At 32.6% G+C, this 22,394-nt stretch overlaps 1 protein-coding gene across 3 annotated transcripts in view; it reads left to right on the forward strand.

Annotated features, from left to right (window-relative positions):
* The window catches only part of Centrocortin (cerebellar degeneration-related protein 2-like), a 173,797-nt gene extending 152,523 nt beyond the window's left edge, over window positions 1–21,274 (forward strand). The window contains exons 2-7 of one of the 3 annotated variants that reach the window (XM_078185685.1): window positions 9,382–9,494; window positions 9,587–9,735; window positions 10,445–10,628; window positions 13,125–13,348; window positions 13,757–13,910; window positions 19,198–21,273. In XM_078185685.1, coding sequence (XP_078041811.1) covers window positions 9,382–9,494; window positions 9,587–9,735; window positions 10,445–10,628; window positions 13,125–13,348; window positions 13,757–13,910; window positions 19,198–20,436 — 2,063 coding nt within the window. In that variant the 3' untranslated portion in view covers window positions 20,437–21,273. Of the gene's footprint in view, window positions 1–9,381; window positions 9,495–9,586; window positions 9,736–10,444; window positions 10,629–13,124; window positions 13,349–13,756; window positions 13,911–19,197 lie in introns of all 3 variants that reach the window. The other 2 variants (XM_078185684.1, XM_078185683.1) reach the window with 2 other exon arrangements.
* Window positions 21,275–22,394: the final 1,120 nt, after the last annotated feature.

Consider the following 22,394-nt stretch of genomic DNA (forward strand, 5'->3'; position numbering starts at 1 on the left):
TCACAGAGCGCTCCAAATTGGTGCGCTGTCTCCTGACATCAACAATTTATACCTCGAGACATGATTATGGAGTATGATGTATAGAGAACGAAAGATTTGATTAGAGCACCGGTAATTAAGTCGTTTTGACGTGAAACTAAGCTTCCATCATTCATAGTGTTTCTTGTTGTTTATTCGTTTGTTTGTTCTTCTTCTTACGTCTTCGATCATCGTCGCACAGTGGTACATTTTCTATAAAGTCGGCCGCAATTCGTAACTTCATACGATTTTAAGAAAATCGGTATATTTTCCGAATATACCGGTTGCCGAACTTGAACGTATTATCAAAAATGGAAAATGAGGCACTACTAACGCAAGTATTATATTCATATTACTTGATATTTAACGCTTTAACTGTCACATGAAATCTTCGCGCAATTAACTCTTGGACGACGGACCATTTACGTAACTATGTATAATGTTTAGGACTATTCTCAGATTTATTCATCGATCTTTCGAAAGCATATTTATTTTATTTTATTGTAAAAAATTGAATAATTTGATGATGATTTAAATACATTGGTAACAAAATCACTTGTGGTAACCTCACACCGAGTGTGAAAATATTTTATTCAACCAAATTCAGACTAGAAATGTCGTTTAACGTCGGCTACAGTTTTAACGTTTCTTATGTTTTGCGGAACCTAATAAAATTAAGAGAATGCAATAAATTAACGTGAAAATTCATTTTCAAATCGGAGCAAATAATTCCGTCATTCGCGTATTGGTAATATAACAATCGAAGTGTTATTGTTCACTTATGTTAACAATAGCTTGTGTCACATATGTGTAAGGTTTATTTATAGAACATATATTTTCATGACAAAAATAAAGCGTTCAAACCTTAAGGCATTATAAAACACAAGAGTTCATCGACTTTGGGTATTTGACATGCATTGCAAATTTTAAATGAACGTCATTTTGGCCAGCTTTTTAGGAAGAGATTCTGCCGTGCATTGCATCGTTCGCGACGAAGCGACGAGTCCGGTATTTAAATTTCATCCCAGCGTTTGTGCTAATTGTTCATTTTGCGTTTTCAACTACCGTTGCGTGCATATTTTAAACGCGATTTCTAATTCTAAAACATCGAAGAAGAGTCTCGCTACGAACAGTGTTTCCACTATACCGCAGTCCGCTTTGGAACACAACAGTTGAAGGGCTCAGTGACAATTCTCCTGTTGTCTTCAACTATACGAAAACTCTTTTAAAAAATGATGATCCTATAACGGGATCTTCATTATGTTAATGAAGACGCATTACATTTTCTTTCATAGATACGCTGATTAGCACATCTCCACAGCAATTGTCAATGACGAGAATGTTAATTCGTTGCAGATAATTATCATAATTGATAAAAACAGTCTTTTGTTGTGAGTAACCAATACTGATGAACAGAATTTTGCATTGGTTACAAATGACCATCTTCAACGATCAGAATTTGATTTTGAGTTTCGATTAATTAAAACTTTGTTTTCGTAACGCTGACTGTCGTCACTTATTTACTAGCGTGTGCATTTCTATGAAAAATCAAGATCTGATAAAAACATTCGACACAAATATGAAGTTTTTCCTTTGTAAAAAATTATATTATCCTCTTATGCAGAGAATTATCGAATGACAATAAAAATTTATATTGTAAATATCTGCTTAATTGAAGTTTCAAAAAACGAACGTTACTAAAATAAAAGTTTGACCGTCGATAATGATTATTCATTAACCAAAAAGAATTTACGTCATTTATGGTTATTATTGGTAACGAAAAATTATCGTGATCAATAATTAATAATTCATGTCATCAATAATTAGTAATCATAAGACAGAACAGTTCAATTTTTTAAACACAGCAGTCTTCAAAATTTTCTTTAAAATTTCGCAATGTTACTTTTTATATAAATAAATATAATATAAATATATTATATATATAAATGTTATCGAGTCGTTTCAACTGCTTGGTTTTTAGCGACTGTAAATTTTGTCCACAATAATTTCAATTATGTCAAGAACTTTCTTCTCAATTTCATTGTAACTGAAAAAGGATATTTTCCCATTTTTATTTATTTGCATTATCCTCTTATTTATCTATTTTATTTAGTCAATATTAGCATTACTTTATTAATCTCTTCTATTAGAAATGAAATAGTGTTCTCATTTATATAACTATCTTACAAAAAATCAGAAATATTTTATGAAATCTTCTCGCATAGAATTGTGCGCGTTCCTTTGAAAATAAATAGTAAAGTAACGGATTGTATAGATTAGGTATGATAATTTCCGTCCTTCTGAAAGTGGTTAAAGAAATCATATTCCGGATAGATTGAAAATTCGTCAGGTTGTACTCTTTGCTAACGTGAGACGCATCGATTGCACGACATATTTTTTTCTGTCTAACGTGGCGCAGAGAGTGATCGATAAAGGAACGTTTCTTCCTTATTACCCCGTATTATCGCACGGCAAAAGTGAAAGATGAAAGATCATATTTCAAGTACACCTACCTCGTGTACCGGTAGAACGACTGATATCTCGAGAATGCCGTGTTAATAGGCAACAGAATGTCTCGTTATAAATTAACCGTGCTCCTCCCTTTAGTATCAAATACATTCCAAGCAGACACTTCGGATAATTATTTGATTTTACACAGTGTGTTTCTCATCTCTTATCTCTTCTATGACACATCCTGCGGATGCTTAAAAATATGCAACTAACGCACTTTTATTGTTCGATTTTCGATTTTAATATATCAAATTAATTAATGGGCTCGCTTGACTACCGGACGACAGTGTCATAAAACGCGTATCGGATAGCTTTACCTAAGCTGGTCATTTTCTCGTGTGTCCCAATTAAAATAAACATAGAAGCATATTTAATTGGCTCGTAAAGTGATTTTAAATGTTTTGTACGATAATCTGATGATATAATGATAAAAAATAATATAATATGATAGACTAAAAGGGGACAGTAATGAAATATAAACTGTGATGAACGGTCACACTCGGCTCTATGTATCGATACGTAAATTATTAATTCTATGCATATAATTATTTATGTACAAGCACGTATTATGTATACATCATGTATAATAATATTATATTATATTATAATTATATATAATACGTAGTTTTACGCTACTCTAAAAAATTCAACTAATCACTGACTAATCAAAAAATATTAGTCAATCCTTGAATTGCTGTAATTTGATACGAACAATTGTATGACAGTAAACTTAAACTTGTGTCAAAAAACTTCTTTTCATTACAAAATGGAGTAAAAGAATTGAAATCTATTTTTGTTCTGAAACTTTTGCAAATTTAAATATTAAATATATATTTATAAATACCAAATAACTTTTACTATCTCAAATAATTTAATAACAAGTAAATATTTCCGTCTTCCATTAAAACTTCCAAATAACAAATAATCGTTTAAATGACGCCCAAGTTAGTACACAAGGCTAGCTAAAGCACGAAATTCCATGAACGTCGATACGTTTTCTCGAATAAACCGGATTTTACAAAGTCGCCTACGGAAGCGAAGATATTTGCATAAACATTCTGTCGTGTGAAAAACGTGGTCGGCCGAAGTAACATCTTCGTTACAACGAAGCGGGAATTGAATGCGTGTTGCGAATGATCGAACGTTAAAAGGTTGACGGTGAAGAATTCGATAAAGCATGGCGCATGTCACGGAGCCGTCAGTGCGCATTGTGAGCCGGGCGACAATAATGACAGCAGGGGATGGTAAAGAGAGAACGGTAGTTGGGTCGTTTGCTCGGCACGAAGGTCCTTGGCCCTAGCTGGAACACGGCTGCACGTTCGTTGCCTGTGGGCTCCTCTCGTTGGATTGGAGGTCGTCAGTTTCAAGACGACCACGGAATGCCGTGAATCGAACCGCTCGACAAGTTCACCTGTTTTGAACATTCGAGGAACAGTTTCTTCGGTTCGCGTGTCTCGCGAATCGTCTGAAGCGTTCACCCTAACTACGTCATCGTTAAGTACTTAGGTTGCCCTTTCTTCGATATCTTCATCGAATAGTTGATACCAATTTGCAATTATCCAACAGACCTGGCTAAAAAATAATTTCATTGCAAAATACATAATACAATTTTTTATGCGAAAATATGGGAGCTAAGTAAAACAATATTAACCTTCATTAGCCCTTACACGTAATAACTGACCAGTAATTTCGCTTTTTTTATCAAGTTAGAGATTCAATTTTATCACAGATTTCTGCATCTCAGCGAATATTGAAGAGCATTTTTAAAAAAATAAATAAATTATTCGTTAGCTATTACGTTTAATCAATACATTTTTACTCAGAATTCTATATTTTTCCATATTTTGTTAGAAGCAATATAGTTTTCCATTTAAGAAAAGAAAATTGACCTTTGAATCTCTGGAACAGCTCCACTTTAAAAAAAAATAAGTGCACCACATACCACTATCTCTTTAAAATCACGCGTTGAAAAATTTGTTGCTTAATACATATTTTGGAAGTTATAAGAGGTGCACAAGTTGCGCGAACCACTCTATATTTTCAAATACTACCTAATAATATTACCAAATACTCCCAATCATGTTACATGTCATCTGCGAAAAATAACAAAGATTTAAACAATGCATTTTTTAGGTAAATTATATGTCGCTAACAAGTAATCGTTGACACGTGACGATTTATCTAGCACAATGAAATAATAAATAGTTAATAAAATAGCGACTAAAATCATTTATTTTTAAATATATTTTGAATTGAATAACGTAAATTACAATAACATCGTCGATAATACTTAATAAAATATACAATATACATATAGTTATATTCTGCATCATCTTCGTATTGCAATAGAGGTTTATGTACAATTATCCAATTGCTTAATACTTCGATATTTTATGAGCTTACTATTAAGCATGAGCTTATAAAATGGAGATGAGATTGTAAAATGAGAACATCGTTGATATTAATCATTTTTATGTGCAATGATGCAAATAATCGGGACGATTTCCAATGGAATCTAATAAAAAATATAGGTGCTAAAGCAAATGTTTTGATGGTTCCGCTGATATTGCTAATAACAACGCTACGATACGAAACAGTTCGGAATGCGCATACTCGTGCGCATAATATAATCCTTTCGTCTGGTAATTAATTAATAGTTTAGTAATCTTTATTAGAAAGTAAAAACGTACCGTTTCAACTGTTCCGAGGTTCCAATTAATCCACACGCAATCTAAAACCATGGAGCACCAGGAAAATCGATTTTTTCACTTTGTAGATATTGTCACGATTTAGTTTACTAATTTTATTAATTTAGTAAATTAGGACAGTCGTAGAAACTGCAATTTTTACTGAAACTATTAGTGTAGATAATGGCTCCGTGAATTGTTGACAATATATCTGTTAAGGAAAGTAATAATGTAAACAATTTAAAGAATTATTCGATATAAATGCTAACAGCTTGTTTATAGCAAAATAATAAATGCTTGCCAAGCTAATTAACTTTCTATTATTTAATTTCTTTTCAAATTGAATGTACAATCAATGCCCATAAATCTGCAACTTGCAATGAAATATTTCATATTGATAACGATATTTCATATTAGAGTGTTAAATATCGATTTATTTTTTCGGGAAGAAAAATATTTTTTTTAATTCAAATTAACATTGCATAATACAATATATCAAATTCTTTATCGAAGTCGTTTTTTTAAATTCAAATTAACATTTTATTAACTTAATATGCAGCGACAATTATTCAAATAATTTCCACAATATTAATTCGAGTAAACAGGAAGTGTTTACACGTTTAATTTAAATGATTTTACTTAGTCAATTATCAACGAAGGATTGGCAAAAGCAATTTTTAAGCTAAAACTGTAAAATGAAAAAATACTCCTGTTAGATATGAATAATATACTAACTCTTTCACACGAAATAATCGACGGCATAAAATTAATTTGGCAAGCAGAGAACCTTGCGAAATTAGCTTCAAATAAAATTGACGGCAGTTAAGCTATAATAAATTCGAATAATTGTTATTTCAATCAAATATCCGATTAAAGAGCCCAACTCCGTCGTAAACTATTGAATGTCGTTCGAAGTGTAGGCAGGAAACCGGAAACATGAAAACGGTTAAATTTCGCATACGCCCAGCTCGAGATTCAAGAAAGTGAAACATAGACTTGGGATGTCGATGCGGAGCGAACTACACAAGTACGTAACAGTTATACAATACGCGTCTAAACGAAATTAAAATTCATCGTCTCACAACCGCTGCTGTATGCGTCGAATAGTGTGACAGGAAATCTGTACATATTAATCGCAGCAAAACTCGCGTACCCGGATCATCCGGTATTACATTTCCGATTCGCGGTCGTTTCAGATCATTCGATACCGCGATCTGATATTTGGCACGCGATGGCTACGCGCGCTGCCAACGAGAAACAGCGTTAACGATAGCAAAACCGAAACATGGTATTTTCGGATCGTAATTAAACCGCGCGCGAATCATTCCAGTCGATCTCCGAACGTCCGCCGCTCATTACAATTTTACCGCGAGAGAAACCACGAAATTAATCACGGACTGCTTAAACGATACTTTTAAAGAAACCTCGAATGATGTTTCTAACTCGTTACAATTGAATTTACACGCCGTTTATGCCGAAGAGATAACACTGCTCGAATATTTATCCAAGTAGCATGAGAATCCTTTAGTTTACTTACGCTATTTATGCTTTTAACCCTTTGCACTTGAGTGATGACTCTAAGGCACCACTAAAATTATTCTATTTCATTCCAAAATAATTTTTGCAACAATAAGGTTTAGATTAAAAAAATTGTCAAGTAGTAAAACTGTTGGTAGGAGTCACAAGAATAAATTTTGTATGCATACAAATTTATTTTGTTAAATGAAATGGAAACATCACGAACCAGAAAAATTATTTCGAATTTACAGCTAAAATGGCTGCGAGTGGAAAGGGTTAACTTATGTTTACTGTTTACGATATTATGATGATAGAATACGCATGATGCTAATTAAAAACTGTTTCGGCATATTTTTCATCGTTCTGGATCGTGTAACAAATTTCAGTAAACGAATATTCGGACACCGTTTAAAACGGTGTGACTTTTTTCATTCTTTACAATTCTATTTCAATTCGAATCCAAAAGATTTTCTGATATTTTCTGCAGTACTTCCATTTTATACGATTCAATGCAATTTATACATATTAAGCCTGTTAGCAATAACCTGTAGTTTTAACAGTTTTTTAAAATATATACAAATCCAATATCGTTACTATTATTTTGAAAAAAGACGACGATAATTTTTAGTGGCGCCTCAAACTCGTCACTCGAGTGCAAAGGATTAAAACTGGACTATGTGATTTAATTTTTATTAAAATTAATTCATAATTTAATTTCTCTTTATAATTTAAAATTGAGGGTTTATAGTTTATAATTATATAGGTTGTTATAGGTTATAATTTAAAATTGGGTATAATGTTAAGGAGAATCATAAACAAGGGGGAAAAGATTGATATCCATAGTGAAGAATATACGACAGTATAGTATGCAAAAGTTATTTGGAGAAAGTTAAATATTTGTGAAGTTGAAGATAGAGCTAAAAATTTTTGGTGTAAGATAGCAGGAATTCAGATATAAATTAAAACTACTTCACTTTATCCTCAATTATTCGCTTTTTTATGTATTTTATATTATAGTAATAATTATATAATAGTAAATTTATAGTAATAAAAAATAAAAGGTAATGAACAAACTTTCTTCCTTTTATTTTAGCGAGATTCGTTATAAAGAAATTTGTTTCTCCTACTTTTGATATATGTTCTGATAAACAACTTAATTTATCAATAAACAACAGTAAACGTTAAACAAAGACGCCGAATGTTAATGCGAGAATTTCACATTTCTTCGCCAAGCACGTTGAAAATACTGAAATGTTGTTAAATACTTAAATTGAAAAAATGCTTACGAAACATTTTTACGAAGGAAGGCTGATGTTTATATTATTTGTTATGAAACTTTAGTAACGATTATATGCAATTGAAGAAATAATATCTAGATATATCAAGTTGTAAATATACCACAATGTATACACGTTGGATATATTAGAGATTACATATATCGGGAGATTAGATATATCAGAAATCAGGTATACAAAAGTTGAAGTATACTAAAAATGAAGTATATCATAAATCTGATATAACGAAAATCAGGTGTATCATAAATCAAGTATAACAAAATTCAGGTATATTGAAAATCAATTATATCAAAGATCAGATACATCTATAATTCAAGTACTTTAATAACCTAAGTTAAGAGCCTCAAAAATTTCATAAAATTAAATTATTTTATTTAATTAAAATTGCAAAGTAAAGTTATATAACGTCGATTACTTTTTCAATATCCTTGCAAATTCTAATAAAACCAAGAAATTATAATTAATTAGCATAGAAATTAATTTAAAAAAATGACATTTTGTAAATTACTTTTTACATTACATTTTTTAAATTACACTTTTTTATTTTTATAATTCAAATTTCCGCTAAATCAGTTAGCACTAAAATGACCGTGTCAAATTTGACAAATTTCAGATTTCGCGTATAACATTAAGGAAACCATAAATATTATCGTACAACTGTTCACGTTGGCTTTAGTTCACGCAATGCCACGAATACATTATGACATTGCACAATTTTGTACGTCCTTCAAGCACTCGAATAGCAGTGCGGAGTTTGTGAGACCGTTTCGGCTTCAATTTAACGCACTGATTGCACGACACTGATATTTGAAGTTAATTGTCCAAGATTAAAAATTAATTTGATAAATCGAGTAAACAAATCTCGTCAGTTTTTGTTTAATTCAATAAATTACTTTGATTTGATCGAATTTTTCTGGTCGCTAAGTTGGCAATCAATGTGTAGAAATATTCAATATACATATTTATGAATTGAAAATGCTGCTATAATTGGAAAGCAGTTCTAATTTCACAAACAGCAAGAAAGTGTCAACCATTTTTGTAATAGATTAATATTCCTATCAATATATTTTTACCCTAAATATATAAGATAATTAATTATATATAAATTCCAGCCAACATACCGAAAGAAATACCAACTAAATTAATAAATAGCCAAGAAAATACCAATTAAATCCCTTAATTTACGAGAATTAGTTTATTGATGTAGTGGATAACATAACAATGAAAATATTATCCATCACAGTATTTCAATAAATGTATTTAATGTCCAGCATTAGAAATACCTGGAAAAATAGGAGAAACCGGTTGTTTCAAATGTAAATGTATCTAATTGGTTGTTCTCTTTTTTTCAGATCTGCAGTTAGCTGCAGAACTTGGCAAGACACTGTTGGAACGGAACAAGGAACTAGAGAACATCATCAAGCTTCACCAGTCTACCGTCGAGGAACAGGCACAGGAAATTGAAGTAATTAGACGATAGATACATGACTATGCTTTGGAACCGATAACAGTAATTTTCACTCAGAGAATCAAACGTGTACGGTCTTCCCCTTTCAGTATATGAAAAAGCAGACCGCCGCGCTGAGGGAAGTAAATGATTCGCGGCTAAAAATCTACGAACAGTTGGAAGTGAGTATCCAGGATTTAGAACGGGCCAACCATCGTCTTGTCATAGAGAACACCAGCGACAAAAAACTCATCAAAAGGTAGGCAACTTAACTCGTTACGATTTGTTCAATTTCGCTATTTTACGAAAAACAATTCCTTAATAATGATAATTCCCAAACAATATCATACGAGAACAGACGAACTTTTCATATTACAAATAAATAATACGATGCGTAGCGTCATATTTTCTCTTACATTTTTTGATGTTCTTAATTTAACTTTGCTTATTTCATTGGTTCAGTCGCCTCGCGTCAGCGATACTCGCCTCTCATTGGTCAATGTTTTTCAATGTTTTCGGAGAAAATTTTTGTAAAGGAAGAAATTGCTTGAAATGACCTCAGATATCTTCCATTTCTGGATTGCTAAATATTTGTTGAACACCCTGTATAAAAAGAGCTACATGACACGCTTTCATAATATGAATAAAAAGTAGTTTTATTTCTACTTTTGTATTGAAAAATTAAATTAAAATCGAACTGATATTAAGTGTAAATTAAAGTAAAGCAAAATTGAAGTTAAATTACATTCAAATACATTAAAATTAGATTAAAATTAAATAAAAAATAGGAGGATTAACTTTTTCTAACCACGTGTTCCATGTTCTTTAAAAAAATTATATTTCATTTTATTATGAGTAATGGAGGAGAATGTTAATATACCCAACTGGACTATCGAAAAATATATTAACGTTCCATTGGAAGAGACATGGAGCAAAAATAACGTAAGCCTTCTGTAATTGTTAAACAGCCACTGTACAACAATCGAGACCCTGGAAGCTCGGTGCGAGGAACTCCAGAAGAAAATCGACGAGCTACACGAGCAGCATGAAAGTCGACTTCGGCAACAGAGTATGAACCAATCGAAGAACACCGCGCAAACACAAACTGCACTGTGGAAAGCATCGGGCACGCCGGGTGGCAGCACCCAGGAGGTACATAGTTACATTTAATATTCATAGAATTCATTTCGCTGGATCTCAGATAACTCGTCGCGATTATCGACTATTCCGTTTGCCACTGAACTTTAAACGACCGATGAATCTCGGTTTCATCGGGAAGGAAAACCAACGATCTTCCCGCGGAATTTCTATTCTGTTCAGTTTAACGACTTCCTAACAATCTCTTTTCGCGTTTGAAGATCTATTGTCATTTATTAACTCATTAGAAGCATTTCCATTTTTACGTCCTTAGAAAATGCTGTTTCATGCTGCAAGTACCATCATCGTTGGTAGATAATGCACGAGATACTATTGTACTACCTAACAAGGCAGGCAAGAACGGTTCACAGACAAATAAATTATTAACCATTGCGCACAGATTCGTAATTGTTAGATCGCATATCAACATTCTTATGTTTATGAGCCTAATGTATCGATTAACGGTGCCGATTTTTCCCTCAGATTAACCTTGGTTCTTCAGAATAGAACTCTGTTATATACATATTATTTATTGCAACACATTTTGAACTAATGCTATTAATTGAAAGATAATTATATTTAATTGGGAAACGTTTTGAAGTAATATAACTAACTGAAAAATACCTTGAACTATGATAGCTAATTGGAAAATGTCTTCAACTATTATAGATAATTAAAAAAATACAGTTAATTGTAAAATAATTTGAACTAATACAATTAATTGGAAAATAATTCGAACTAATACAGTTAGTTGGAAAATAGTTTTAACTAATCGGATAATATCGTGAAGTAATACAATTAATTGGAAGATATTTTGAACATTCTTTTTCATAAGAGAGAAAGAAAAAGTAACAATGCAGATGGTGGCTTAACACAAAGTTACTTAGATAGTACATTTCTTTGATGAAAAAATGTAAAAATGAAGAATGCCTAGATTCGCGAATAGATTGGGATTGGAGATAGTCAACTTTCTATTTCGTAAGATGGTAATCCTTTGTACGAGTACACATGTATTCTGAAAAATTATCAACACCTATTGAGATCAGTATACCGAATTATTGCAATAGAATCAATACCTTGTAAATAATTTTCAATTTATATTTTATGTTCCCCCTTTTATTTTCGCATAATACTTATGCACAATGTCTCACTTTCATTTGGGAAGTAAGTTACATTATAGATTGCAGATCATTTCTGCATTAAAATTTTTTATAGTATAAATTTTTATAGTATAATTTAATATAACAAATATTACACTTTATAGTTTTTATAGTGTAAATTCACTTGCTTGTAATACACGTTTCGTTACCTCGTTTCATAACATTTTACAATCACTTACACAAATTAAAGACCCATTGTTACAGTTACATATCTCGAAATGAGACAGAGGTCATCGTCTTCAGGGAATTGGTCTTATATGTAAGAGGCTTTATTTTAGAAAATACACTCGAATATATTTTTACATAGTATATTTAAATATCGATTTATAACAGATACGTATGCCTCTGAAAAAGATTTTATTTCCAAAGTTCTAATATTCAAATTACTTCTTAAAAAACAACACATAAACCTCAGTTCATTTTAAAAACAAACTCTACGCGATAACATAAATTTAGACTTTATGTAAGAAACGAGCTGTTAAGTTATAGGTATTCATTGTAATCTCATCTCTCCCATATATTTCAACCGAATTAACGGTAATAGGTATAATATTCATATTTCGTAATTCCACGCAATCTAAATCAATTACTTCTATGAAATTAAATGCAATAAATAACCATCGCATTTATTATCCACCTGGAAAATTTAATTAGAGTTCCTGTTCAATTAAATCTGCTCGTGCTATTCTCTTCTGTAATTTGTGAAGGATAATGCACCATTAACACGTTCATTAAATCTTGACAGTAATTTCCACGTCGAAAATACCATTATTCAAATTCTGATGCTAATTAAAGACGAAGCTTGTCAGTCGAAGGGAATTTTCGGAGACCGATTTTTATCGATTGAAATTAAAAGCTTCGTTTCTCTTCTATTATGTAAATAATAACTTCAATCGAAGAAATTGTTCGCAAATTGATTTTCGTTTACGTTATATTATGTTCTAAAAATTATCTTTTATTTACTATCTGTCACATTACCTTTGTGACGGATTTTTTTCTCGATATTATCTTTACAAATCTTTACAAAGCCCCGATCCGTCCCAATTAGTAGACTAATTATCTCCTCCAAAATTATAATTTTAATAGTAGAAGGTATTACACGAAGTGTTTAAATGTTCAATTTAAATGATTTTACTTAGTCAATTATCAACGAAGGATTGGCAAAAACAATTTTTAAGCTAAAACTGTGAAATGCAAAAATACCCCTGTTAGATATGAACAATATACTAACTCTTTCACGCTAAATAATCGACGGCATAAAATTAATTTGGCAAACAGTAAACCTTGCGAAATCAGCTTCAAATAAAATTGACGGCAGTTAAGCTATAATAAATTCTTAAAATCTTTTCAGAATGCCACCGCACCAGAAGAAGAAATGACCGAATTGCTGAGACAGTTGCAAGAAGCGCGGAATCAAAGAGCGAGGGAGCAAAAGAAAGCTGCGGATCTCAACCAGCAGCTTGCCACCCTGCTCCAAGAGAACACTGCTTTGGAAGAGCAAATAAATATTTTGCGCAGTAAAGCGCAAGACGTAAAAAATCTGCAGGAAGAAATAAATGCACTCGAAGAAGTGAGGTACGACGCATTAAAGGTTTCTTTGAATTTTTTCAAACTGTCAACAAAATAATTTTCAATCAATACTATATCACAAAAAAGGGATCATTTTTTGACGGCATTTTTTACATGTTTAATCATTTCTACTAATTCTCGCAGAGTAAGCTGTTTGCAATTAATTTTTTAAAATGATATAGCTACTTAAACTTTTAGAAACTATGCAAATACTTTTCTCTGTCCCTAATGTACTTGACATACTCATTGTTGTTAGAAATGCAAAGTATCTGCAGTCCAGTTATAAGATTTTGCACTCACCGCTGCAAAAAATAATAAATATTCATTGATTTTTTTCATCATCGTGAAATTCGATTGAAGTGACGTGCATCTGTTACTGCTCTAGTACTCAGAAATAAATATGATTGCTTGCAGGCGAGGGCATTTGTGTGGAAGATGCCTGCGGGGAATGGAAACAAAAACACACGACGAAATTTCTATAATGTTGGATCAAGAAGAACTAGACGTCATCAGTATGGCAGAATCAGTAATAAGCGATAGTCAACGCGATACCGAGTCATTAACGCAGGTAAACTTTTCCTCTGTATTTACAAACCTTGACACACCGATTCAACCATGCATGAAACATGTCTTCTACTTTTCTCTTTCCCACCTTTTTATCCTTCTCATTGATCTTCTGCTTCTGGAGCTATTTTTGGGACCTTTTCACGGAGCACGTTCTGTGACTAGTCGAATGTTTGAAATAGAGATGTAAAACTTGCAAATAACAAAATCTCACATACTTTTTATTAAAATGAATTCGTTTACGTGAAGCATATGAACATTTTTCTATCGTTGTATTAAGTCGTCCAGAAAATTGTTTCGTTAGGATATTAAAGAAGCACTTGATTCAGTGTTTTGCTAATAAAAACAAGCTTTGTATTAACATAAATTTTTTTCTCTTTACACTGTAAACGTTAAAAAATTGTCTTCCATTTATTTTTGAAAAAACAAAACAACTTTCTAAACTGCTAGATAGTGAAGAATATGATACAAGAGGTATATTTACAGTAAATGACTTAACAAATCTGCGTTTGTTTTAACACGAATAAATACCACAAACCAGTAATCAATAGAACAGAATGCTTATTCTATGTATTTACAAGTTTCACTAATCGTCTAATTTTGATATAATTACTCTGTAATTAGATATTCTATAATTAATTACCTCCGTAGAATCATTTACATCAATTTTATATTCTGGATCTGGCCTACAAAGGAAATTCTTGCCTTTGTTAGAGAATTGTTCTTTTCAGTTTGATTTCAGTATAATCGTTTTATACGAGTAAATAAATTCATAATAATCAATTGAAAAAGTGGCAAACCTTAGCAATTTCAATAGCATTAATATTTATCAATCTACATGTCTACTCTGACCGATTAGACATATGTTTATTTATAATGAAGTCGAGTACATCGATTTATTGATCAAAAGTTGGCTTCCGAATCGTCAATATGTGTTTGTGTTTTTGTGACTGAAGGAAAATTATAGAAATCGAGAGGAAAAACAATTCCTGACAACATGAAGGTATCAGTTAGTTTTGCACAAAACTAGATTGACTCCATATTAGATAAGAATATGGCATCTGTAAAGAATAATACATGATCTTATTCATATTACCCAAACTTTCCTTTTGTTGAATTAAAAATTTCATCATGTTACTGTATATACAGTATATATACAGATTAACTGTATTATAGAAAATCGTATCGTACACAGATTCATATTTAATTAGAAAAAGAACAAATATGTTAGGCACAAATTATGATTTCACTGGCTGGAAATCAATATTACAGTTACGTAATGTGAATAATTGAACAAAATCTAATCCAAACTTTTAAAGTATGCAATATCTAATAGTTAAAAGATTATAACTTATATTTCATAAACCAAACACTTATGACAGGTATACATATACATATGTATATGCATAGGTAAAGTTACTTGAAATGGTGATCTTGACAACAAATCTAGAGGTCATCGATAAGTAAATGGATATTTATTGAAAAATATACGTTTCAATCCACTTGAGACTACAACTCAACAGAGTAAATATTATATTGAAGCTATAAAAAGCAACAATTACTTTAGCAGAATGTATGAAAAAATAAAGTCAATTTCAAATAAAAATTGCTCAACAATTTAACGAATATTTTATGTTCTAAGTTTGATTTAGATTCAAAATTGTGTTAGGTTCGTTCTATGTATGTATTCAGCATGTTCAAAATTGATTTAAAAAAAAAGCTTACAGTACGACGAGCCAATGGTATAGAATACTACTAAATTGTGGAGTTACCTTGAATTTTTTTATATTAAGGCATGCCAACTTTTCTAACAAGCTAGGTTTATACTAACCAACATTTTTCAAGCTTGTGGCAAGTTAGTGAAACAAAATCTTTATTACTTATTCTTCAAGCTATTCTAATCAATTTCATTAAATGAGCGCAGCATGAGTGCCTTTAATATGTATTGACAAAAGATTGATCGAATTTTATTCTTTCGCAAGATAAAAAATGAAAACAACAAATAGAACTTGATCTAGTATTTGCAACACTAACAAAAGCAAGAAATGTGCACTTTTGGATTTGAATGAAAAAACTATATGCCAATCACGCACCACGAATCGTATAAAAAGACCTTTCCTTCCTTATACAATATGATGCTTCTTATGGTTTTATAGAAGAGGAACTATGAAAGTAATTTAATTTTATTTGCTTTAGGAGAGACTCGCATCAAAGATAAAGAAATCCAGGGCAAAAAGAGAAAAAAAAGAATTTCGTCCCTCATTATGGACAACTCTCGCGTGTATTTGGAAAGCACCATCGTTGTTTTTTGTTTTTTTCCACACGATATGGTACATACAGAGCGAATGCATCATACCGTTCTTATTGAAACCTTTTCGGATACCGATCTTCATTGTCAAAAAAATCCTGACGATAAAAGATCGCTTGAAACTGCTTTAGGCTATTTCATTCACTATATTTGTAATTAATTGAAATCTAGAAAGAACAAACCTAATTGGTGAGAGGAACCGAATTGTTTATAATAGAAGTACTCACTTGAAAAGTTCCGTATTAGTTTAGGTATAATTTGTATGTAACGATTTCGTTGTTTGTTTTCTTTGCTTAAGCAACGTATTAAGCCTGAAATATTTCGGTATTTCATCGACACAAACCTACAATATGTTCGTAAAAACAATCGTTGTTTCATACTGTTTGTAGCTTTTTATATCAAAGACGTTTTTGATCTGATTTCTTCACCCCATTCCAATATTTTTTAGATCCATGAAATCAGTTTGAGAACATGTCAGAATGGTAAACCTAATAATAGATGCACCAAACAAATTTTAATACAATTGACTAACTAAAGCACACGGTGTAGGTAAAACAGAATGAATCTGATAGCTGAGCACTTACATTATTAAAAACTACTGACGAATATAGTTTGTGATTGCTGCGAATGATCAGCGTCGTTGTTTATAATCGAGTCTGTAAGTATTATATATTGGTAGAATTCTCACAATTTGTAAGAACAATTTTTTATATACTCGCGAAGAAAAAGATCATTTTCCAAAGATGTAATAAGACTGCTTTAAATTAACGATCTAGAAAGTAATTATATTTCTTTAGAGTTAGCCTTGCTTAGCTGCAACTATCTATTACGTTGTTTGCTCGACTTGTAATATAATCGCATATTGTTAGCGTATCTAGTCGGAACATTTGTAAAAACTATGTTGTAAGGTGTAAGTGCCAGATTTATATGATCTTAAATAAAGCATATTTTTTCAATAAACTCTGTTGATTTCTCTTATTTAATATCCTATAAATCTGGCGTTTCCTTACCTTACATCCTATCATCCTTGTTTTTAGCAACCACTCAAACTCTTTTAATTGTATTTATTTATTCATATCCAATTTTTAAGTCTATAAAAATGAAAATTATTTCAGCAGTATTACAGATACAAACGACTTTCGCGAAAAGTAAAAGTGAAAATTTTGAAAAAATTTGTTTTCTTATTGATAATACATCTATCTAATTTTTAACAAGAAAACAATCTATATAATGTACAAAATAATATAGAAAACGAAACAAATAAGTGTCCTGTGTGTCACAATTTAGCAAAACATTGTCGACACTCTCTTAAAAATTATGTTAAAGAAATATAATTCATATTTATTTAAAATATGATACTGACAATGAGTTTGCAGTCACCGACAAGATAAGAAAAAGCCCGTAGCTTTCAAGTATTATTTGATGGCGCAGTAAATTTTCCCCAATTGTCCCCCAACTTGTAAGTAATAAAATGAACAATTTGAAAAGAGGAGACCGATTGACAACAACTATAAAAACAAGCTGCAAAGTTCCAATAATCGTATCTCCTCTTCCTAAATTGTTCATTTTTTTTAGAAGCTGAGGGACAATTGGTGAGAATTTAGTGGATATCAAACATAAAATTATTACTAAAGTCTCGTGAAATTGTTATGTCAATCAAGTACTAACATTTTGTTGATGTAACTATATATACTATATATAGTTATAGTATTATAGTACTATATATACTAAATTTTAACGCTACTATTAACCAAACTCTTCCAAACTGAATTCTCTATACACACATAAGCCTGAACTCCTATAAAATGAATGATAAATCATAGTCAATGGTGGAAGGTAGATGGTCTCTCAATACATGACCCACCAAATTATGTGAACCAACTTATCTTCCAACAGGTTTATACATGGTGAACTACGCAACTTGCACACATCTATAACTTAAAAAGTATGCGTTGCATAAGAAAGTTTTACATACAACAGTTACATTATGTAGTGTACATATTTTTAATAGGTTTAAGCGTTTCGGAGATTTCAAGATCACTTTTGTTTTTCTAGACGTTATTCTATATGTTGTACACCATTGAGTTAACCTAGTAATTAATGAGTAATTTCACTTTATTTTTTGAAAATTCTCCGACTAATATTAAATTAGAGATTGAAGCTTATCACAGATTTCCACAGTTCCATAGTTCCATATTTTGATGTAAAAAATATAGAATAACGTTCAGAAAGACAATGTTCATCTTCAAATTTTTGAAACGCTTCCTCATATAACAAAAGAAAGATACATTACGTAATGTACCTCTTCAAACAATGAGACTAATATATGCAAATCCTTTTCGTACAACATATATTTTGGAAATTATAAAGGTGTACAGGATGTATAAAAATTATGTTACGATAATCATAGCGCGATCCTACAACACTCGGATCGGTAGGAATTGGCTAAGAAAATCAACCGAAAAATTGTTCTTGCCCATAAATTCCAAGATAGGTCAATTCTTTTCTATTCCAAATTATAGTAATCATTGAGAAGCACAGAAGTTTTAAAGGAATCATGGATCTCAAGTAATAAATATATAACATAAAAAACGACATATAAAAATTATATATTACGACCAGCACAACCAAAAATTATATATCACGACCAGCACAACCAAAAATTATATATCACGACCAGCACAACCAAAAATCATGGCACAATAGGCCGGTTAGTGATTTTACATGAAAAAATAAGAAAACTGAGTTCTGAGTTCTTGAAACTTTGACTTTGATTTTCAAAATCGAGGACAATTTTGCGGTAATCTTTTTGAGCAGATCTTCGCTAATCCGGAACTGTAGATTCGCGCTATGGTGGTTGAAACATAAAATTTTGAAACACCCTGTACAAGTTACATGAACCACTCTGTACAAATAAAATTTTTTTGTCAAGCATATTAATCCGCAAGAAAGAATGCAAAATACAAAATGGTGTTCGTTGCAGGACTTGAACCATGACGACAGCGGTTCTATTGATCTGAAGAATCCATACAGAGTTCTCGTGGAGAAATATCAGGCTCTATTAGAGGTTCAAAGACGGCCGACGCCGCGACGGAAGGACAGCGTGCCGCCGATGTCCCTGCAAGAGGAGCTCGAGATGTCGGGCGAGTTCAACCACTTCCAAAACGCGTCGTTAGAGGGAGAGCTGCACCAGGAATCTGGAAAATCCGTAGGCGTGAATGCGTCGCGTGCCAAATCAGAGATTTGCGGCAAGAAACCGTTCTCCGCAACCCCCACAGACTTCTCCGAAGCGGAGACCTCGTCTTCCGGATTCCAGGACGAGACCAGCAACAAGATGACACAAACCGAAGGGAGACCAGGCTCGTTCCTCTGTTCCATCGCCGACGGAGAAGACTGCAAGTTCAGTATATACGACGATAACAGCCCGTTCGAGAGCAGGTTCCGAAAAACGCCAGAATACAGACAGACGTTCAGCCAAATCTACAGTGTCCTAAAACGAGCGGCAGAAGCGAAAGAGGAGGGCGAGAAGTTGCCGCTTCTGGTCGATTCGACGAATAAAACTGTTTCACAGCAACAGTCTTCGACGTTAGTGCAGGAGGACCTGCCCAGCGAGGCCACGGACGACAATCAGAGCGTCGTCTCGTCTGTTGTTGCCTCGGTCGTGTCCGAACCGCCGTACAGGATAAAGACACCGATCTCCATGAACGCGACGAACGAACATCAGAACAACGAGTCCACTCGCCACGAAAACGTTAAACATGGAAAGATCGAGGGCAAAAAGCATGGACATCATTTAGATCATCTCAACAACGGCGGCCACATCTCGAAGAAGTCGACGAGGAAGCATTCGAACAGGAGATTGTTGCACACCAACACGCCGAGCACCATCGACGTGATCCCGACCACGAATCCAACGTTCGTTTCAAAGTCGAACATCACCGGGAAGAAGAAATTCCGACCGTTCAACGCTTTGGAGCAGAACGGCACCGTGTGCAACGATTTCAGTTACGCGAACAGAACGAAGGAATCGCCGTGTCCCGGCAGGCGAGCAAACGTCTACGCCCGAAACAATAACGAGCAGCACAATAACGCTTTCGAGTACAGGGACTACAAGCCGAGCTCCGCCTCGGAAGACGTAGCCCGTCTGAAACGCTTAGAGATGTCTTACGCGGAAGCCCTCCGGTTGCCACACAAATCCAAATCGAGCAATCGTAGATGTTAAACTCGTTGATAGCCTCGACTGATACGATTGGGTGTGGTTGGAGAGAGACGAGAAACAAAAAAGAGAGAGACTTTCATACGTAATACATAGTCAAGTGAGATTTAGTTCAAAATTTGTTAAGTTTACCGTCGAACGAATACTTAGAGCAAGAAATTAAATTATTTCAGATCGTAAGGTTCAGTATTGGTAATCAGTGCTAATTGAAACGTGTATTTTGTAAATATTTTAGTGAAAATGATCGTCGTGTGCAGCGTTTATATGTATACCGGGTACTAAACTATTTTACAGTAATTTTTTTTATTATATTTTATATTGTAAAATGTATATGTATCTTCTTTTTTCAAAGTGGATGTGTGAGGGTAACAAAGGTACGTAATCAATGCGGTTTAATTATGTATCATCATATGATCCATCTGGATCAATGAACAAGACACATGGAATCGTATCTCGCAAATCTGTCCCCCCCCCCCCCCCCTTCTTCGAAAAATGTAGTTGATGATGACGGAATAAAATTATTTATGTGCCATTCATTTCGTCGAATTACAATTGTCAACTAACTGTCAGCTACTTACTCGCATATCCCTAACATAAAAACTTTTTCTGAGAGAAATCGGTGCATGTCAGTAATAGCATGTACGGTATGTTAGCTTTTATATCTTGTAGCTACGAACTACAATATTGTGATCATGTTATACCGAGCAAATAAAATCTAGTAGATTCTATCGTAACAACATCTAGTTACTCTCGTGTCTGACAATGGTCCTACAAAATGCGTATTTTAGTCCATTAATCTAGTTGCACCATAATCGAAATATGCTACTAACATCATTTAATACTCAACATTTTAATGGAACACTATTTTTACCAAAGAAGTTAAAAATCAACCTATCCAAATTTTCATTTGAGATTATTTTTTAAGCTTCACTTATCCCCCACAAATTGACTTTCCAATCTGTCGTAATTATAAAATTCATTTATTATGAATAAGTACAAAAATAGTATCATAATCGTGCTTTACTGCCTATCTGTGCGCTGCAATAGATTCTTTACTATTATTCATATGTACAGTAAATAAACTTAAAATAGGAATTGGTCTTCACTACTTAATACAATATTCTTTAAAATGACATCACAGCAGTCCATCACAAATATCACATTTAAAAAGTTTCTATTTGCCGTTATTGCAATGGAGCAAAGGTAACATTGGCATTTGAATAGAATCATTCACAATTCACAGGTGATGTTTCATTTATCATTTCATTTTTTATGTTTATTTACAAATGTAGAAAGTTTTTCATTACAGCAAACTTAAAATCTGTAACATTGCATCTTATAGTCTTTCCTATCTCAGTTTTGAACCCGTTTGAAGCTTTAGCTCACCATATTAACTAATACTAATGAAACATAGGTTAAAAAATTACTCCTTAATTGCTCAGTATTGATCTCCAATTACTTTTAATTACTCCTTCATAGTTTTTCAAGCAACGAGGGTCATTCACGAAGGACTGGAGAATTTGATTAATAATGTTATATTATCTTATGGCATGAACAATGTGAACATAGCTACTATTTAAGGGGTAAGGAAGGTCAAGTTACTTTACGGATTCAGCAGGTCAGTATTTAGTTGTAGACACTTTCAGCTTCAGTTTGAGCTATATGAAGTCAAAATTGCTCCAGGAGAACGTGATTGAAAACTCGCCTAAATTCCAAAAATGAGCTCCGGACTGCGTAATACCGTCGAATAGTTGATTAAAAATTTCAAAAAAAAATCTCCGGATATTCCTCGGGAATGTATGTTACGGAGTCTTAAAGTAGACACTTTCGGCTTCAATTTAAGCTATATGAAGTCAAAATTGCTCCACGAGAACGTGATTGAAAACTCGTCTAAATTCCAAAAATGAGCTCCGGACTGTCTAACACCGTTGAATAGATGATTAAGAAATTCATAGAAAATTCCT

This window comes from Augochlora pura, chromosome 7, assembly GCF_028453695.1.
Source record: "Augochlora pura isolate Apur16 chromosome 7, APUR_v2.2.1, whole genome shotgun sequence".
Classification (NCBI taxonomy): domain Eukaryota; kingdom Metazoa; phylum Arthropoda; class Insecta; order Hymenoptera; family Halictidae; genus Augochlora; species Augochlora pura.